The sequence below is a fragment of the Oscarella lobularis genome, chromosome 14 (genome assembly GCF_947507565.1).
Source record: "Oscarella lobularis chromosome 14, ooOscLobu1.1, whole genome shotgun sequence".
In the NCBI taxonomy this organism is placed as follows: Eukaryota; Metazoa; Porifera; class Homoscleromorpha; order Homosclerophorida; family Oscarellidae; genus Oscarella; species Oscarella lobularis.
In genome coordinates this window covers 783,123-800,020 of record NC_089188.1, presented here as the reverse complement: position 1 = coordinate 800,020, position 16,898 = coordinate 783,123, and the positions used below count along the sequence as shown (strand labels likewise).

Here is a 16,898-nt window from a genome sequence, read left to right as displayed (position 1 = left end):
CAGCTGACGGACGGCCGCCAGGTAACACTTTATCGTAGAGTACGCCAGACCGTTATCCACTAACCATGCCACGAACAAACACAAATCATTCTCGCCCGCCGGAAGGGGCGAGCGCCGAGCCTGCGCACAGAACGATAGAAAGGCCCTCTGGCCTGAGGAGTACGAGCGACGCGTCGACGACGCTAAACCGCTGTCCAATAGCTTTGCTGCAACTTTCTCCAGGCGACCGACGTCCACTGCGGAGCGTCGATCCAAGCGACGAGCTCCGGAGGCAAGCGATCCGGTTCGAGACGCAACTGCACGGAAGAAAGAAATTCGTCAGACGGTTTCTCACGTGAGAGAGTGTCGGCCACGGAGTTGTCCTTCCCCGGAACGTGACGAGCCGAAATCACAAAGCCATTCTTCGCGGCCAAAAACTGAAGCACGCGTGTCAATCGCATGACTTGGGAGTCCTTCGAGCTACCCGACTTCACCGCCGCAACCACCGTTGAATTATCGCTCTCCACCAGGACCGCCAGCCCTCGCCACTGAGGGCCCCAGACTGCAGCCGCCAGAACAACCGGAAGCGCTTCCTTGGGGGCAATCGGACGAGGCTCCCACCGCTCGCACCACTGCCACTGAAACCAGCGATCGCCCCAGCGCACGCCGCACCCCCAAGAGCCAGACGCGTCGGACTGCAGGAAAACAGACGGCGAGCGGAGACCGAGAGCATCGAACCAACCAACACCATTCCAATCCGCCGCCATAGCGTGCCACCATGCGATGTCTTCGCTAGCGCTGCAGTTCAGGCGCAGCGGGCGATCCAAGAGACGCACCGACGTCAAGAGATCGATCAACCGACGCACGAAGGAGCGGCCCGGGCGAATAACCGTGCTGGCGTGATGAAGCACACCGATAAGCGAGAGCAGCTCCCGTTTCGAGCAAACTTCCCGAGAAAGCCACCCCTCGCACAAAGAAGTCTTCAAGGACGGGAAACTAAGACTATTAACGATCACTGCTATTCCCGGATCTCGTGCGTGAGCGTCAAAAGCCACGTGAATGAGCTACGTGACTTAGAAACAGCAGCATTATGACCAAGAGAAAGCTTTCCTACGCACGACGGTGAAGCAAGAAAAGTTTTTGGTAATTATTATTATTTATATATTACCATTGGCCAAAAAGTTGGGGGGGCCATGGCCCCCCCGGCCCCCCCCCCCCCTCCCCCCCCCCCCCCCCCCGTGAGCCGGCCTTGGACATGTGGCTGAAAAGATTTCCATCCGCCTCATTTCCTAATTTAGCCGTCAAGGTCTCAGCGCACCTTCGGTCTTCGATGTGCAAGGCATCGCAGAAATATGTCTGAAATCTCTATGCCGTCTCCTGTATAATAGTCAGCGACGGCATTTCTCTATGCTGTTTCCTGTATATTAAATAATTTACCCTGGCGCAGTAATTTATTCAGATCCCTTTTTGGCCTAATAGCGTCATTAAAATTGCGCAGACAAAGCCGAACAGATACTGTGAACATAATAAGATCTATAGCAACAAAAGTTAAAGGAGCTGATCTGGGCAACGGGTATATATATTTAAATTTGCCTTTAGCCACGATTTTGTGTTTTGAGTCGTATACGTTCTTTCATACAGATCGCGTGGAATATGAAACCGAAAGATGCAAAACTTTAATGCTGACTAAGGAGCACAACGCTTCTGGTAATTTTAGTTGATCGCCTGCGTGATCTCCAAATGGAATTCCCAATAGCGATTCGCCAAAAGAGATCCTCCTAATTGCGCATAATGGTTGTCTACCGCTTAGAAATCAATCTTTTTATCATTTAAAAATTGTTTTGTCGATCGCCATCTTCCTTCTTGATTCTTTTGATCAGTTAATCAAATGCCGAACAAGCGGCCGATGCGACACAAAATAATTTACATAAAATAAGCAGTACGGAGACAGCGATGTGTAGCGCGCGCAACTGATCAGATTTTTTATGTTTCGAGGCAGAGGAGAAAAGTCAAAGTAAAAAAATTGCAAAAAAGGGAAAATTTAAGCCAAACTGAGGTACGTTCACTGTTATACTCTCTCAGCTATAAAAGGGTACCAAATATCACAGACATGACAATGATACTCAATATTATAAACTGTAAGCGACACAACCAAAGTGCCAAAGTAGAAAATTTTTTTCCTTGTTCTGTGTTTCCTCTTCGATAGTTGGTCCAGCTCTAATATTATTAGATTTTATTTACAGCTAAAAATTCGTTCGACAAGTACTGCACCCACCTTCCCGGATAGGTAGAGAGCATAACAGGATATTGGAGATGGGGTTGATACGGCACAAATAACAGACTCGCAAATGTGTGTTTCCGGAATATCTACGATGCTAATTAGCGTAGACGCAGGTTTATTTACCTAGAATGAACAGTAGTCTTTTGGAAAGCAGTTAAAAGGCATGTCGCTTTAAAAAGAACTTTGGCAGATTTAGGCGGCTCTTGAATGACTTCCTCTATTTGAAACATCTCTTTTATTCGACTGGGATAGGCGAAATTCAGCGGCGAAGAACGAATAGGTTGACTTATCAAAGAAGGGTGGAATCCCGGAGCCGAAAAAAGTGCGGGCGCCAGCTGTAGAAAAACAAAGTCGTTATTAAGTAAGCGTGTGGCGACGTTCGCACAAAGATCGAAGTTCTAGTTTTTAGGGAAAGCAGAAGGCTTGAGATCTATCTCACCGTTCTTCATCGCCTCCTGTTCTGCTCCCACGACGTAGTTGATATAAAAGATTACCTTAGCCGGGAACTGTCGATGTTCTGAAGAAGGCATGCAGCACTATAATATTGAGCCCTGGGCCGTCACACACTTTAAATGACCTAATGGAGAAAGCACAATGCATCTACTAAAGTGTTGTTTTGCTCGGGGTTAGAAAGGCTTATTTGAAGTAAACCAAAGCTTTTGCTCTTTTCTTGACGCCAAGAATTTAAAATAGGCGTTGAGTGCAGATTGACTTTTACAACTTTTCAAAGCTTTTCGTCGAATGCAGAAAAGCCTGGTGAAAAAAAGGAGTTGACCTTCCCGTGTCGGTGATATCACTTCATGGCTTGCACAAATCCTGCTAGACAAATTAGCCATATTATGTAGAAGCCGTCGCACACCTGTCACACATATTATTTTTGCACAATAACTCAATAAAAAGCACAATAGTAGAAAATACAGCGCCGTTTGATCAGGCCATAAGCTATTTTTGTACAGCCTTTTTGATCTAGAGCCACCACAGCTTTTGCTCTTCGTTGACAACGCCATCTATTCCAAATAGACATTGAGTGCTCCTTTGCAAGTTTGAGACAAATTCGACAGCTTCCTCTGTTTTTGCTGTAGCAGGCAATTTTATGAAAACGAGGGTTTTCTCACCCCACGGTGGAAGTCGTACGCCCAGTTGTATGGAGCGATTTGCTTTAATCGTTTGTACCATATGATCCGGTAGTGGCTGCCAGAACTCAATAAAAAGCACAATAGTAGAAAATACAGCGCCGTTTGATCAGGCCATAAGCTATTTTTGTACAGCCTTTTTGATCTAGAGCCACCACAGCTTTTGCTCTTCGTTGACAACGCCATCTATTCCAAATAGACATTGAGTGCTCCTTTGCAAGTTTGAGACAAATTCGACAGCTTCCTCTGCTTTTGCTGTAGCAGGCAATTTTATGAAAACGAGGGTTTTCTCACCCCACGGTGGAAGTCGTACGCCCAGTTGTATGGAGCGATTTGCTTTAATCGTTTGTACCATATGATCCGGTAGTGGCTGCCAGAATGAACAGAGTGATGGAGCACACGACTAAGAGCAATTCTGTTAAAAACTTAAATTGATTTAAGCTTGAGCTTGCACTTTTACCTTGAATAAGCTTCCCAAACCGTAAAACCTGTATTTATTAATGAATTCTGCGTCTGTCTCAAACTCCACCTTGCTTAGAATTTCCACGCTTCTTATTAGGCTTAGAGGAATTGGAAAGTAAACAGCATGTGCTCCTTCTTTCTATTTTAATTTGTAAGCCTGATGAACTTGTCCAAGCACAATGTGCCGGTGAAAGGTTTTTTCTGAAAAAGATTTTAATAAACCTAAAATTCTGCAGAAAAACTTGCCTTCTATATTATTTTCAGAAAAGAAGATAAGTCTTTTAGACGTGAGAACTGCTGTTCCTTGAGGAAGAGGGTCACGATGAAATGCTGTTTTTTTTCGGAAATGAACGTCACTTTTTCATAACGTAGTTCTGTAACGGGCGATGTCAAAGTCTCGTATTCAGGTATTGTTAGCTTATGAAAAGGATCTTCACTAAGCCGAGTCTAAATATAGAAAGGTTAGCAGTGTATAATGACAAAATCTTATTCTTTATTTTATCGTGCGTTTGGACTTGAAAGAGTGAGATAAGAGTTTTGCAAAACCCAAAAAATACCTACTTTGCACTGATTTGCAATACACCATGATTGCTCTCACCTTCACTTCTGGCATAACTCCAGTAGCGACACTGGTTGTCAGCGCATCTGACGCTTGTTGAATTCTATTGCCAACGGTTTTTGCCAAAGCTTTAGCAACAGGTTGCACCATCTCTTGGCAGAAATTTTTTTCGAGTGCTTTCATCTGTTTCTCAAACGAGTCTTGGCCTTCTTCATCCACACTTCCAAAACTGTAATTCACGTCTTTCCATGCTGCCGCATCAATTGCGTCATCGTAGTCATTCATTGCATGGGAGTCGTCTGGAATAGGATGTTCTGGCTTCAGCTTCAAGAACGGATTGTTTGGAGTGCTCTTTCACGGGTTGGAAATGCTTGACAGCAAAACAGCTGACGCTAAAAACGGCTAGTTACTTGAACATCAACTTCATTTATGCATGGGCGCAACTTCACTACGCGATCTTATGGGCAATATTCTCAAAGAGAACAAGGAAGCACGGTATGCCGTCTGCCTTTTCTAGATTTGACGAGCGTGCTTAGCCAACGCAATCAGCGTAGAAACCAGGTCCACCAAAAAAAAGGCCTAAAATGTAGGCTGCACTCATCATCATTACCGTTCGCAACTGTAGCAGCCGCGTCAGGAGCTTTTGTCGCGACTTCAGTAGTTATTTCAACCTCATTTAACATCTTTTTTCTGAGTTTTCCAGAGGAAGAAGACGACCGCTTGCGAGGGGCGTTTCACTTGTTGAGTGCGCACGTTTGCATTAATTTCCATAGCTAATTATCTGTGACCAATCTGGAATCAAGCTTCCTGAAATCGAAAATCACTTAGACAGCGTGTTTGAGACCCAATTATCTGCCCACTTCTTTGGCACACCATCTGAACGCTTTGTACGTGCCTTGTTTCTATAGAGGCCACTCTGCCTTCACGTGTTATTGTTCTAATTAGCATCACCACGCGTGAGCGCGAGTGAAACGGCGCCTCTAAACAATCTGTCTAGACCGCGCAAACGTCGCATTCACTTGCTGCAGACGCCATCGATTCATTAGATAAACGCAAGCCGGACCTGCTGAACTTGTACGTTGCAAAAGGACCTCTTTCATGAGCACGCGTTATAGGCTGCGGCACGCAAAAATGGAGCTAAATCCCAACGAGGCAAAAGGTAAGCGCCGAATGAATACATATCGGCTTAACGACAACCGTTCCCGCCTTTTTAGTTGATGCTTTTAAAGAGAATCTAAGACAGGCATGTGATCTGCTATCTCTTCCTAAGCCCGATGCAGAGGGGGCGGAGCAACACCTACTCACTTGCGAGAGGACCAAGGAATGCTTAAGGCCGCACCAGCTACCTGACGCAAAATATTTGATTGAAAGTAAGTAAAAGAAGTTCTTTTGGCACAACGCTAGGTAGCCATTTAACCTTAGTTTTAAACATTGTGTTGTGGTTCTTAGTGTATTATCACCTTGCACGAGCAATCAAGCTTCAGGGTTTTCATCGATGGGCAGACGTTGATCGATGCCTTTTTGAAGCGCGAAGAGTTTTTGACAGCTCGGATCAGTACAGAAACAAATCCATTGCGCATCCTCTCAAAGCTTTAGGTATCATTATGCATGCACAGAACCTAAGATAGCATGTAAATACCTCTGAATTCAGTTTGCTTCATGCACGGAAGGTTGTTCTTTTACGCCGGAGAAGAAAAATTTGAAGATGCAGAAAGGCTACTAAAAGAAGCGTGCGATATTTTCTACGCTCTGAACCGTAGTGAGGACAACGAAGCTCTTGCCTCAGGTAGCACAACTGTTTTACAAACTCGTGCTACGTTGGTGCTACCAACTCACGTGTACTCTAGCGCTGTCCTACACTGCTCTTATTTTCTGGCAAAGTCAGCGTTATGAGGAAGCACGGCAGGCTATTGACAGAGCAAAATACGCTTTTCATTCGAAGAGCCTTGAAAAAAGTCGACGTGGAGAGGATTCAGATTTAGATCCACGAATCGGACAAGGTCAGAATAAAGGAACTGTTGCTTTCTACCCGTTGATTATGTTTTTGTCTTTAATTTTTCTAGCTCTTTACGCTCAAGGCCTTTTGCATTATGCACAGGGAAACTTGCCTCTCGCTCAGAAAGATTTGCAGGAAGCACTCTCATCCTACGAAAAAGTCTTACCAGACACCCACCCTTTGATTGGCGCAGATAATACACTATGAACGACGTCCATCGATGCTCTTACTTAAAACTATCATTAAGCCAAAATTGCTTTGGGAGAAACGCATTATGCGCAAAAGAAGTATAAGACTGCTGCTGTTTTAGTAAAACGCGGCATAGCTTGCCTCAACAACCAAAAGCATTTGCCTTACTATGTGGGTTTGACTAAAAAAGGTTAGTGATTTTATCTTTGCATATAGTCTGTGGATGAATATTTAGCATTTTTAGCAAACGAAATTGTGAAGAATCTTGCGGTAGACGAAGAGAATAAACTCATTGGTAGTTATCCAAAGATATAATGTGTGCATTTCTCACTTACCGATTTTCAATTTTCAGCCATGTCCCTCATAGCTTGTCCTGACCAGGCACAGCTTGAGCAAGTTGGCACAAGTATCTGTGATCGTTGGGAAAAAGTTTGCGCGAAAGAGAGCCATTGGTTTCTTATATCGAGAGATCGATACGATAAAGAAGAATCATCCTTTTGATATTGAAATGCAAAGCCAAGCAATGCTCGCAAAGTGGCAGGAGAAACGCGGAAGCGAAGCAACGATATCAGAATTGATTTTGGCGTTAATGGAGAGCGACAACACAAAAACCGCGGAGGACGTCTTTGGAAGAGAATCGGTGTGCGGAATGAAAGTTCTCGGAAAAGCATTAGATGAAAGGAAACTGAATTCTATAGCTAAAGCCATAGGCGATAAATGGGAAGAGCTTGCAGTAACGGAAGAGATAAAATTTAGTACGAGTGAAGTTGCCGAGATTCGTACGTCTGCCTCTTCAAACCAATGCTATCGCCTTATGGAGAAATGGGCTTCGGATCCAAATTCCGAATCATGTGCTGCCAGAAGCCATGATTCCAAATTTCCGAATTCCGAATTTTGATACATGCTGAGCGTTAGCAGATAATCGGCCGGTAAGACAAAAACCCGACAGCAGTTAGAGAAGACGGTCCTCTAATTTCGCGAAAAATTTCACGTGCGTTTAGGATGATGTTTACTATCGCTCGCCCAACTGGTTTGGCGCGACAATTCAGTAAAACGCCAAGGCCCAAAATGTCATTTTCGCGCGTTCGCGTTCTCCGCGGCTGGCGCCGACAGTTCGCCGTCTGCAGCGGAGAAAAATGACATTTTGGGCCTGTTTTACTGAATTGTCGCGCCAAACCAGTTGGGCGAGCGATAGTAAACATCATCCTAAACGCACGTGAAATTTCAGCTATTATTCGCGAAATTAGAGGACCGTCTTCTCTAACTGCGGTCGGGTTTTTGTCTTACCGGCCGATTATCTGCTAACGCTCAGCATGTATCAAAAATTCGTGGGTCCTCAAATGAAAGCTTTAGCTTTGTCCCGCACGATTAGGTGATACTGGTATGCTCCTAAAGCCCCTACACCTTGGCCCAGACAAAAATATTTGGAAGAAGGGATCGTTGCGTTCTGATTAGCTAATACATATTGTTACCTCACCTAGCGGCGAACATGCGCAACGATATTCCTCCCTGCTGTTTGAGAGAGCCTCCCTCGCCGTTATACGGGCTCGCAAACTGCGTTTGCCACCCCGTACAACTGCGGTGGTCGGCTCATCATGCCCAACGTCGGAATCAATGCCATTGTAATTGGGAGCTCGAGCGCGTTAAGACAAAGAAAAAGCCGACGTTGTCAACAGTAAATGCATTCAGCGTCAATAAAAATAAGGTTAACCACGCCAACTCGCAAAAATTTTTTGCGCGCGAAATTGCCCACCTTACTTAATGCCACTGCCTCGTACACGTTGGTATCATGCATTTGCCGCAGCTGCGGCTTTGCTGGCGGAAGCGCGTTGGGTAATCCGAGAGAATTTTCTTGTTGATACTCATGACGAATGGACATTGCAATGCTGGTAGATGTTTTTCATGGCTACTTTGCATGATTTTATCATACCTCTCCAGTCTGCAGCCTCTTCCGTCTTCTTCAGAGCGAATTTCAATACACTATTTTTTCAAGACGCTTTTGAAGACACTGTGGAACACCGTCGACGCTCTTCTACCTAAATAGCAGCAGCAGATGCGATGCTTGAAGCCATTATGTCACGTAAAACCGCCCTCTGTGTGACATAATCGCTTCTAGCATCTGTAGCGATGAGCACTCGGGGAAATAACGATAACCGTCAAAAAACACGGTACGAGCGAGACTGACTACATTTTCTTACCTACACACCTTATCTCCTCTCTCAACACCCAAGTGACTATAACAACCAATAACTAAAACCAAATCACTACACATCCCATCGGCTGCTGCTACTCAGGAAAAAGATTGTCGACGGTGTTCTACAACGTCTTTGGAAGCGTCTTGAAGAAATTGCCAAACGAAATTTGCTATGAAGACGATGCAAGAGGGTGCAGACTGGAGGAATGCAAAAAATTCTGCAAAATAGCCATGGAAAGCATTTACCAGCTTTGATACGAAGTAAACCTCGGCACAATGGTCTAATGATTGGCCACGATAGGAATATATTAGTGACTAAACGGAGGCACTTTGGAGACTCCTATACGGGTACTAAGCGTCACTCAAGAAAATTTCACGTGACATCTCTCTTCTACTATTTTATCCCTGCCACAGCTTTCTCGGGCGATTCGGGGATTCATCATTCTAGAAACCTCGATAACGGCCCGAGGCAAACCCGTATCACCCTCGACACCATGCGATAACCTATATTTGACAACCTTTACAAGACAAAAAACGCGAGTGCTTTATTTGCCTCACGTCTGTTGGATATTCAGTTTCCCGTTACTGAAGCGTGTGGTTTTTGTGGAATACCAACTTTATTTGACTTCAGACACAAAGATAATATTAGAGCATTGCTAAGGAAACAAAACTTCCTGCTTTAGAAGAAGTTACTAAAAGACTTTGTGTCCGAAACAGACAACTGTACATAGGTTGATTCAAAGCGCATTTGCTCCTTATAGGCTGCTTAGGGAGAGTTTTTATTTCCTTTGTTCTTCTATCTATGGTATAGATGTGTCTGTTCGTCACACTCGGTATTGCCTTTCTCTAGTACCTACGGCCAATCGTGTTTGTACAGTATTAATATTGTAAGAAAAATTGAAACACTACATGCAAATTGAGGTCTATGATAAGAAATTGTTATTGAGGATTATAAAAATAGTGATAGTCGTTTACAACAACATTGCAACCCGCAAGATAAAAGACATTTTCTGAGCCGACAATTTCTCTTGCCTAAAAATTAGTAATATTGAAGGGTCTTACGTTCGAAAGATTAGCTTATATACCATTCGCAATTCTGCTCGCCTACGCTTTCTAAAAAGCCTGATTACGTCGATGCTCTCATATTCTCTTGCTATTTCCAATGGCGTTCCTTCTTTGGAAGAGATATTAGGGTTGGATCCGTGATTCAAGAGAGTACGAACGCAATCGGCTTCATTGTGCCATGCCGCGTTGTGTGTAGGCGTCCAGCCAAGCTCGTCCCGAGCATCAACATTGTCACGTGAAATGTAGCCGTTTTCTAGCAGAAGCTTAAGAAGGCGGTTGTTTCCGAAGCGAGCGGCTCGATGATAAGTGGCCGTGACAAAAATGCTTTTAGTGGGATCTAAACGTGCATCGTTTTTAAGAAGTTCTTTGCATAAATAAACTGATGGAGTGTTGTCCCATGCTGCGAATTTCCACAACCAATATTCTTTCCATGAAAGAGTTTCATCCTCAGTTGCAGTTGCATCTGAAAGGTAACGTAAACAGCTCTCAATAGTATCAGCGCAATTACTAAACCACTTCAACCTATTTAGAGAGAGACGATTACACAATTTCCCACATAGCATTTACTTGCTGTTTTCAGACCGATTGTCTTTTCCGGAAGTAAAGTGCTCACGGAGAAAGCGATTCGTGAAATCGTGCTTAGTTGTTGCTTCGACGTTTGCACCTGCCTTCTTGAGAGCTTCGGCAACAGCATATCCGTGACCGTGGCATTCTAATCCCTCATTTTGACTTCCCGGAGAAGCCAAAGCCCAGAAGAGAGGCGTATAGCCATTCGAGTCTGGCATGTTAATGGGTAAATTGTGGCTTTTGAACAGATCAATCATATGATCGTGGCCCCAAAACGAGCTCATATGAACACCTGTTTCGCCAGCCATTACCCCATTCTTAATGGTGTGCTTGGCTTTTTTGCTAAGGATATAACTGCACAAGTTAGCGTTGCCGCAACGATTGCCCCACCAAAAGAGTTGGGGAACCCAAACTGGATCACTTATTGAACGAAGTTCTGCTTCGACTTCGTAGAACCTAATGACGTCTGCCGGTGCAGTACAGTTTCTTCCTGCTAACCTAGAAGGTGCGGTTTATAGACTATATGCCGTCAAATTGAAGGACATTTTTACAAACCTTCCAACATATCGTGGATCAGTCATTTCAAGGTACTCGAGTACCAACCAAACTCTACACGTTACATGCAGTAGTTGCCAGCCTTTACACGTCAGAGCAGCCGTAAGCATGATTAGCTCGAAAGCTCTGTCTTTAGAAAGACTTACTTTCTGTTTCAGTTTGGCTTAGATGTTGTGTTTTGAAAACGACGATTGCCCGACTAGGTCCAAGAACGTTCAGCTGGGGTGAATGCAAAAACGCGGCAGTTCGAGCGAATGTGAACAGCTAGAGCTGAGAAAAGCTGCGGTTCGGTTAGTGCGGGGGTTCTCCTGGGCAATCTGCCAATTAATATCCCGTATCGTTAGTTGTTGACATTCCACAGGCAGAAATTAGTTGTCACTTGTGCCCCCTTTAGACGTGGCAGAAACTGACAACGACCAGCCGTTCTTTTGCAAGAGCGGCTACGTAACTACGCACCTTGACTGGTTTAGCCCCACACTAAAAGAAAGAGCTTGAACATCGCAATTTAGCTATATGGCGGGTGGAATATGCCAAAAGTATGAAAAGCTTTTAGTTTGGACTGATCGCATTAGTGAAGAGATAGAAACGTTAGTTTGGGGTGAGAAAGACATAAATTGCAAACAGTAGAAGCTGAACAAAAATTTTAGTTGTTTCTGCCATGTGTACCCAACAAAATATGGCCGACGCTGACTTGCGTGTCGCCTCACTTTCACAGCAGTGTCACCAGATCCTCGTTGATCGTAGACGGTGCTGCATTTTTATATTTACATATTTTCAACTCTGTCTGATTATGAAGGCCTATATCCTAAAGGTATCGCTCTCTTTTCCCATTTTCCTGTCGTATATCCGGACCTCTAGATATATGTCATGTCTGTAGGCTAGGTTGTATGGGTTAGCTTAGGGTGGCGTTTATCAGTTCGAAATACACTAAGGACATACCAATTTTGGCGCAGAAAGCAGGATTCTAAAGGAACATGGCACATGCCATCATCGGAAATGAGTCGTACGACATCGAATATCGCGTCGTGTTCATGGGACTCGATCGTATCTAAAGCGCGTCGATGCCTATTTCGTCGCCAACGACTTATAATTGACAGGAAACGACAATTAAGGCGGCGGAAGCAAAGCTTTGCGCCGTTTTCTTGTCGCTACAGTCAACCGCCGATTATCCGAACCCCTCGGGAATCCGTGTCGTTCGGATAAGCAAAACGTTCGGTTAAGCGAACCGAATTAATATTCATGCCAATGCCCGTACATTTATTGTACCACCAGGAAAACTCTCTATATTCACTGGTTGCGATCAAAATAGTGACTATTAAATACGTATCACTTTTAGTCTGCTTGAGCGTGTCGAGTCTTTTTCTTGCTGCCAATTCGCGCAAATCTCTCAAAACAGCTGTGGTGTAGGAGTTAGCTTCGGGCTGTTGCTGATGCCATGTGAGACACTCGTCAAACATGCCCATCGCTCTACTTGTAGTGTGGGATGTAGTGTGGTCCTTTAGGTGTGGGTACAAAAGCCCTTTATTAATCTCTCGTCTACCCTTATATACGTACAATGACGTCACATCAATAGGCGGGTACATTACAAACATGCGTACGCTACATAGTCCAGGATGGGTACATACCACATCTCCCTTTCTTAGAGTCATTGTCACTACGCTGAAGTGCCGTAGTCCTTGTGCCACCCGGGAGGACGGACGTTGCGCCCACTTCTCGTTTGGACAGCTGCGGGTTGTTGTTGTGCCGGAGGCTCCGCTGCTGGCTGAGGTGGATTAGCGATCACTTCGGGTTGAGCGGCTTCCTCTCGCTCTATTGTAGGTGTCATATCTTCATCGTCGTCAGGATTGATGTCTGGATATCCGTCTATCGGCCTCAGTTTGCGACGATTGCGACGGAAGGTCCCCGTTGGCGTCAGGACATAATAGCAACGAGGCGTCACGGCTCTGGACACAATTCTTCCATACTCCTTACGATCCGGACGTAGACGGATTGATCCTCTTTCAATTCAGGTAGCTCTTTGACCCGATGACGTCGGTCGTAGGCTTCTTTTTGCTTCTCTCGAACTCTTTGGTCAGATACGCGTAGCTCCTTCCTAGGGACTGCTTCTGGGAGTAGTCGAGCTTCCACCGTTGCCACATTTGACCGAAGCTGTCGACCCATCAGTGTTTGTGATGGTGACCAACCGTGGGACAACGGTGTGGTGCGGTATGATAAGAGAGCCAGGTACGGATCCTCCGCCTTCTTCAGCATCTCCTTCACCGTTTTAACCTTTCTCTCCGCTTCGCCGTTGCTCTGGGGATAACGGGGGCTGCTGGTGATGTGTTGGAAATCGCCTTTGCGAACTCGGCGAACACGTCCGATGCGAACTGTGGACCGTTGTCCGAGCGAGCGATGGCTGGGATTCCGTGGCGAGCGAATATCGATTTTAGGTGACATATAACCGCTGAAGACGTAGTATCCTCCAGTTTAGCGACTTCCGGGTATCGAGAGAGGTAGTCGACGACTAGCAAATATTGGCTTCCTTTGTATTCGAAGAAGTCCATTCCAATAGTGTGGAAGGGGGTGTGGAGGACTGTCGGTCGGAATCATTGGTTCCGCTGGATTCGGTCTCTCCTTTCTGCAGATGTCACACTGCTCAACCATTCGTTTTATGTCTTCTGAACCCCCTTCTTCAATTCACAACTTTTATTTTCTTAACGTAACACAACAGTCAACCAAAGATGTACCAGGCTATTAGCGAAAAAAACGCAACAAGTGTTCTAATTGCTGCACGCGAAATTGAGTGTTGTCGACGTCCTGCAATGGCACAAATCTGTTGGCGAAGATGCGCTATGGACGTGCGCAGCTGGTACAGCAGACGCGTATGTGCCAAGGAGATGTCGCCTTGGTTCGCGCTGCTAACGAAGATGTCCATCGTATTGTCGCTTCCGGGCGCGCTGTACGGCGCCAGAATATCAAAAGGAGGCACTTGGACGGTGTCAAGATCTGCTCAAAAAAGACGTGCCCCGAGAAACACATCACATATTTTGTTAGTATACCGATTTGTCCTCGACAATGTGGGCACGAGAGCGGCGGTTTATTTGGCTCTCTGTATTGCGCCCAGCACGCGCGTTGCATACAGATGCCGCACTGAGCGCAAACGCGAACCCTGTTCACGCCGTTCTTCGGAAGTTCCGAGAGGCAGATGCAACACAACGACATGACTTGGGGAAGAATGGACAATACACACACGTGTGTACGCCTTCTATGTCACGTGGAAGACAACGGCCAATGAACAATGAACAAAAGAGCCCGTATATCCAATATTCGATGGTCGTATCTTGGGAGCGAGGAAAGAGGTGCTCTGACAGCGTCGAAGTCTCCATGGCTGAACAGACGACGACTCGCCTGTATTTAGACAATGACTATGTGAATAATGAAGACAAAGGGGTAGGAGCGAGGCCCCCTGCGACGAATCGAATTGCAGACTTGCATCTAGGTCACTTGTATACAAGTGGCTGAGAAGAATTGTCTGTCACTGCCAGTCAAGCAAAACGGTAGTACTACGTCCTTCTTTTCAAGTCGAACTAATCCTACATATATAGAATGCTATATGGATTTGTCGAAAATCAGAAGACAAAGAGTGGCGATAAGTCGTGTATTTGGTAACTGGACAACGTTTGGACAATGAAACGGTAAGAATAAATTAAATCCTTGATTTGACTGCAAAATCAATGTGCACCTTCCTCAGTATGTACCTGTGGTTTCTGGAGATCATCTAGACGGTGGGAGGCAGGCGAGTTTATTTTGACGCATCATAACGAATTTATGCATAGAACTTAAGCAGCAGTCGAATCCTTTGCTGTCCGTTCACTACAGTGTTCAGAAAAGCAAGCTAAAGGTATTTTGTGCAGTAACATATGTACATAAAAAAAGACAGGTTCTGTTGCAGGATTCGTCTCCTTTGTATGCAAGTGCTTTTGATGGTCTATCAAAGAGCAATAAGTGAGATCAGTATATCAGTTTAGCGTGCCTGACATCCTTTCTTGCCAAGGCGCACTTCTATTGTATGCAACGAGGCCGCGTCTGTGGCGGATAAAGCCAGAATTACAAGAATAAACGATGCGGCCAGTTCGGCTCAGAGACAGTCTGTAAAATCTACGCTAAAGCAAGGCAGTGAGAAAAGGGATAGTAAAGAAAGGAAGCGTTCATCAATGGTATGTTGAAAAGTTACTTATTTAATAATCAATTAGACCTCTCTTCTACGAAAAGGAAACTATTGGTAGACTTAGTCAAATGAGTACCAGAAGAGGATCGAGTCAGAGCCAAGATGATGATACACAAACGCCAGCAGAAATCAAAGCCAAAGCACAAAACAGCCGCATCGTTGTTTTTTGGAAGACCGTTTACAAAGAACAAAGGTTGATAGCTTAGGGGAGCTGTACGAGATATTGGACACTTTTTTATGGAAGCTGCGGAAGCTGCTGTGAATTTCTACGTATAAAAACAGCCGAAAATCGCAGCAGTAAGAAGCCTGGAACTAAGCCAAAGGAAAGGACTAGCCAGCCAAAACAAATAAAGTAGATAGAAGACAGTGACAGCGAAGAAGGTAACAATATCAAAGACTAACTTTTGATTGCCTTTGATCCCATCCCGTTGGGCGAGCTTTATCCACGACAAATCGTTTAGACCACCGTTTCACTTGTCAAGAAAATGCACAACTTTGTTCACGGAATCAGAGCGCCTTGACCAAGAAAAGCGCATTGCATTCGAACACCCTTTCGACGCTGAGACTCTTCAGCAACACTGTTATGTCCTTAGTTCCGTAAAAGGTTAAAGCACGTTAAAGTAATCAAACCAAACACAACATTACTCCCCCCTTCAAAGAGTCTCTAACAGTCAACGTCCAACATAAAGTCTTCCAACGCCTCCGGGATGCGCCTAGCTCTCTTAGGCCTGGATTTCACTGCTACGGGAACCTCTTCCGAAGGCTTCTGTCCCTGTACTGGACCGTCAACAGCGACCAACTGGTCTGCATGCCACTTTTGCCCCCCCTCCAAGAGATACGTGTCTGCGCCGATTTTAGCGGTGACTTGCAACGGGGTAGACAACACCGGATGAAGCTTGTTTTGTAGCCTTGGACGCCGGACACGAACGTACTGCCCCTGCTTGAACGTCGAAGGGCGAGCGGAACGAGCTGCGTCAGCCTGAGCCTTGTTGACTTGCTGACGCTGCTGAACGACTGAACGGTGCGAGCCTGACGGTGAGTCCCGAGACAGCGGTGCAATCGGAGCCATCTGGGAGAGCGGCTGGCGCATCTTCCGTCCGAAGAAGAGTTCCCCCGGAGCGACTCCCGTCAGAGCATGGGGAACAACACGATAGTGAAAAAGGGTACCGAGAACGCGTCAGAAAACGACTTCCTCTCCGCCCGGTGTGTGCGAAGACCCATCTTCAACACTTGATTGAAACGCTCCACCCCGCCATTGGCTTGCGGGTGGTACAATGGCGTGGTAACATGACGGATCCCGCACGACCGAAGGTAAGCTTCAAATTCCGCCGAACAAAATTGCGGGCCATTATCGGTGGTAATTTCCTCCGGAAGACCATAACGAACGAATAGATCTTGCAACGCCGTAACGACGTCGCTAGATCGAAATCGATGACCGGGAATAACTTCCGGCCATTTTGAGTGGAGGTCATGAACCACCAACATAAAACGAAAGTGCATTGGAGCGTCGTGAATTTCGCCAAATAGGTCGATCTGCAGCGATTGCCACGGTGCAGACGGCCACGGGCGAACAACGACGGGAGCTGCATGCGGCTTGCTCGCCTTTCCACTGCGGGCACACGATTCACACGAACGAACAACTTGTTCGATCTGCCACTCCATACCGGGCCACCACACAAAGTCCCGACATCGCTGCTTCGTCTTGACAATG

At 45.7% G+C, this 16,898-nt stretch overlaps 2 protein-coding genes and 4 long non-coding RNA genes across 12 annotated transcripts; 2 read left to right on the top strand and 4 right to left on the bottom strand.

Moving 5' to 3' along the window:
* Positions 1 to 1,953: 1,953 nt before the first annotated feature.
* LOC136195247 (uncharacterized) lies at positions 1,954 to 2,730 on the bottom strand. The gene is made up of 4 exons (XR_010671854.1): positions 2,700 to 2,730; positions 2,443 to 2,595; positions 2,255 to 2,383; positions 1,954 to 2,196 (listed from the first exon to the last, which is right to left on the bottom strand). It is a non-coding gene; the product is annotated as an uncharacterized lncRNA (long non-coding RNA).
* A 386-nt stretch (positions 2,731 to 3,116) lies between these two features.
* Positions 3,117 to 3,994, bottom strand: LOC136195093 (uncharacterized). The gene is made up of 2 exons (XR_010671778.1): positions 3,854 to 3,994; positions 3,117 to 3,796 (listed from the first exon to the last, which is right to left on the bottom strand). It is a non-coding gene; the product is annotated as an uncharacterized lncRNA (long non-coding RNA).
* Positions 3,995 to 4,012: 18 nt separating this feature from the next.
* Positions 4,013 to 5,146, bottom strand: LOC136195092 (uncharacterized). Of its 3 annotated transcripts, none has more exons than XR_010671777.1 (4): positions 5,025 to 5,146; positions 4,454 to 4,806; positions 4,102 to 4,369; positions 4,013 to 4,056 (listed from the first exon to the last, which is right to left on the bottom strand). It is a non-coding gene; the product is annotated as an uncharacterized lncRNA (long non-coding RNA). The 3 variants fall into 3 exon arrangements; XR_010671776.1 differs by having other exon boundaries at positions 4,102 to 4,302; XR_010671775.1 differs by having other exon boundaries at positions 4,102 to 4,806.
* A 284-nt stretch (positions 5,147 to 5,430) lies between these two features.
* On the top strand, positions 5,431 to 7,428 carry LOC136195162 (uncharacterized). Its single transcript, XM_065984433.1, has 8 exons — positions 5,431 to 5,573; positions 5,629 to 5,784; positions 5,864 to 6,010; positions 6,066 to 6,200; positions 6,262 to 6,414; positions 6,478 to 6,789; positions 6,844 to 6,894; positions 6,952 to 7,428. The coding sequence occupies exons 1-6, from the start codon at positions 5,513 to 5,515 to the stop codon at positions 6,615 to 6,617; spliced, it is 792 nt and encodes a 263-aa protein (XP_065840505.1). The 5' UTR covers positions 5,431 to 5,512; the 3' UTR covers positions 6,618 to 6,789; positions 6,844 to 6,894; positions 6,952 to 7,428.
* A 2,110-nt stretch (positions 7,429 to 9,538) lies between these two features.
* On the bottom strand, positions 9,539 to 11,291 carry LOC136195099 (serine/threonine-protein phosphatase 6 regulatory ankyrin repeat subunit B-like). The gene is made up of 6 exons (XM_065984369.1): positions 11,127 to 11,291; positions 10,981 to 11,062; positions 10,816 to 10,923; positions 10,441 to 10,767; positions 9,879 to 10,380; positions 9,539 to 9,825 (listed from the first exon to the last, which is right to left on the bottom strand). Exons 2-6 carry the CDS (start codon positions 11,004 to 11,006, stop codon positions 9,733 to 9,735), a joined length of 1,056 nt encoding a protein of 351 aa, XP_065840441.1. The 5' UTR covers positions 11,007 to 11,062; positions 11,127 to 11,291; the 3' UTR covers positions 9,539 to 9,732.
* A 1,342-nt stretch (positions 11,292 to 12,633) lies between these two features.
* On the top strand, positions 12,634 to 15,640 carry LOC136195286 (uncharacterized). 5 transcript variants are annotated; one of them, XR_010671862.1, is made up of 8 exons: positions 12,634 to 12,989; positions 13,077 to 14,516; positions 14,565 to 14,654; positions 14,711 to 14,744; positions 14,796 to 14,860; positions 14,912 to 14,964; positions 15,014 to 15,176; positions 15,232 to 15,640. It is a non-coding gene; the product is annotated as an uncharacterized lncRNA (long non-coding RNA). The 5 variants fall into 5 exon arrangements; XR_010671861.1 differs by having other exon boundaries at positions 13,056 to 14,516; XR_010671864.1 differs by having other exon boundaries at positions 12,634 to 14,318; positions 14,378 to 14,516.
* Positions 15,641 to 16,898: the final 1,258 nt, after the last annotated feature.

What these genes read in the sequence shown, in the direction of transcription:
- LOC136195162 (XM_065984433.1), top strand. Translation starts at nt 5,513, where the DNA reads ATGAGCACGCGTTATAGGCTGCGGCACGCAAAAATGGAGCTAAATCCC. An exon ending in CAACGAAGCTCTTGCCTCAG is followed by an intron (nt 6,201 to 6,261) that starts GTAGCACAACTG and finishes CGTGTACTCTAG; the next exon opens with CGCTGTCCTACACTGCTCTT. An exon ending in AGATCCACGAATCGGACAAG is followed by an intron (nt 6,415 to 6,477) that starts GTCAGAATAAAG and finishes TAATTTTTCTAG; the next exon opens with CTCTTTACGCTCAAGGCCTT.
- LOC136195099 (XM_065984369.1), bottom strand. Translation starts at nt 11,006, where the DNA reads ATGACTGATCCACGATATGTTGGAAG. An exon ending in GATCCACGATATGTTGGAAG is followed by an intron (nt 10,924 to 10,980) that starts GTTTGTAAAAAT and finishes CGCACCTTCTAG; the next exon opens with GTTAGCAGGAAGAAACTGTA. An exon ending in TGGGTTCCCCAACTCTTTTG is followed by an intron (nt 10,768 to 10,815) that starts GTGGGGCAATCG and finishes TTATATCCTTAG; the next exon opens with CAAAAAAGCCAAGCACACCA.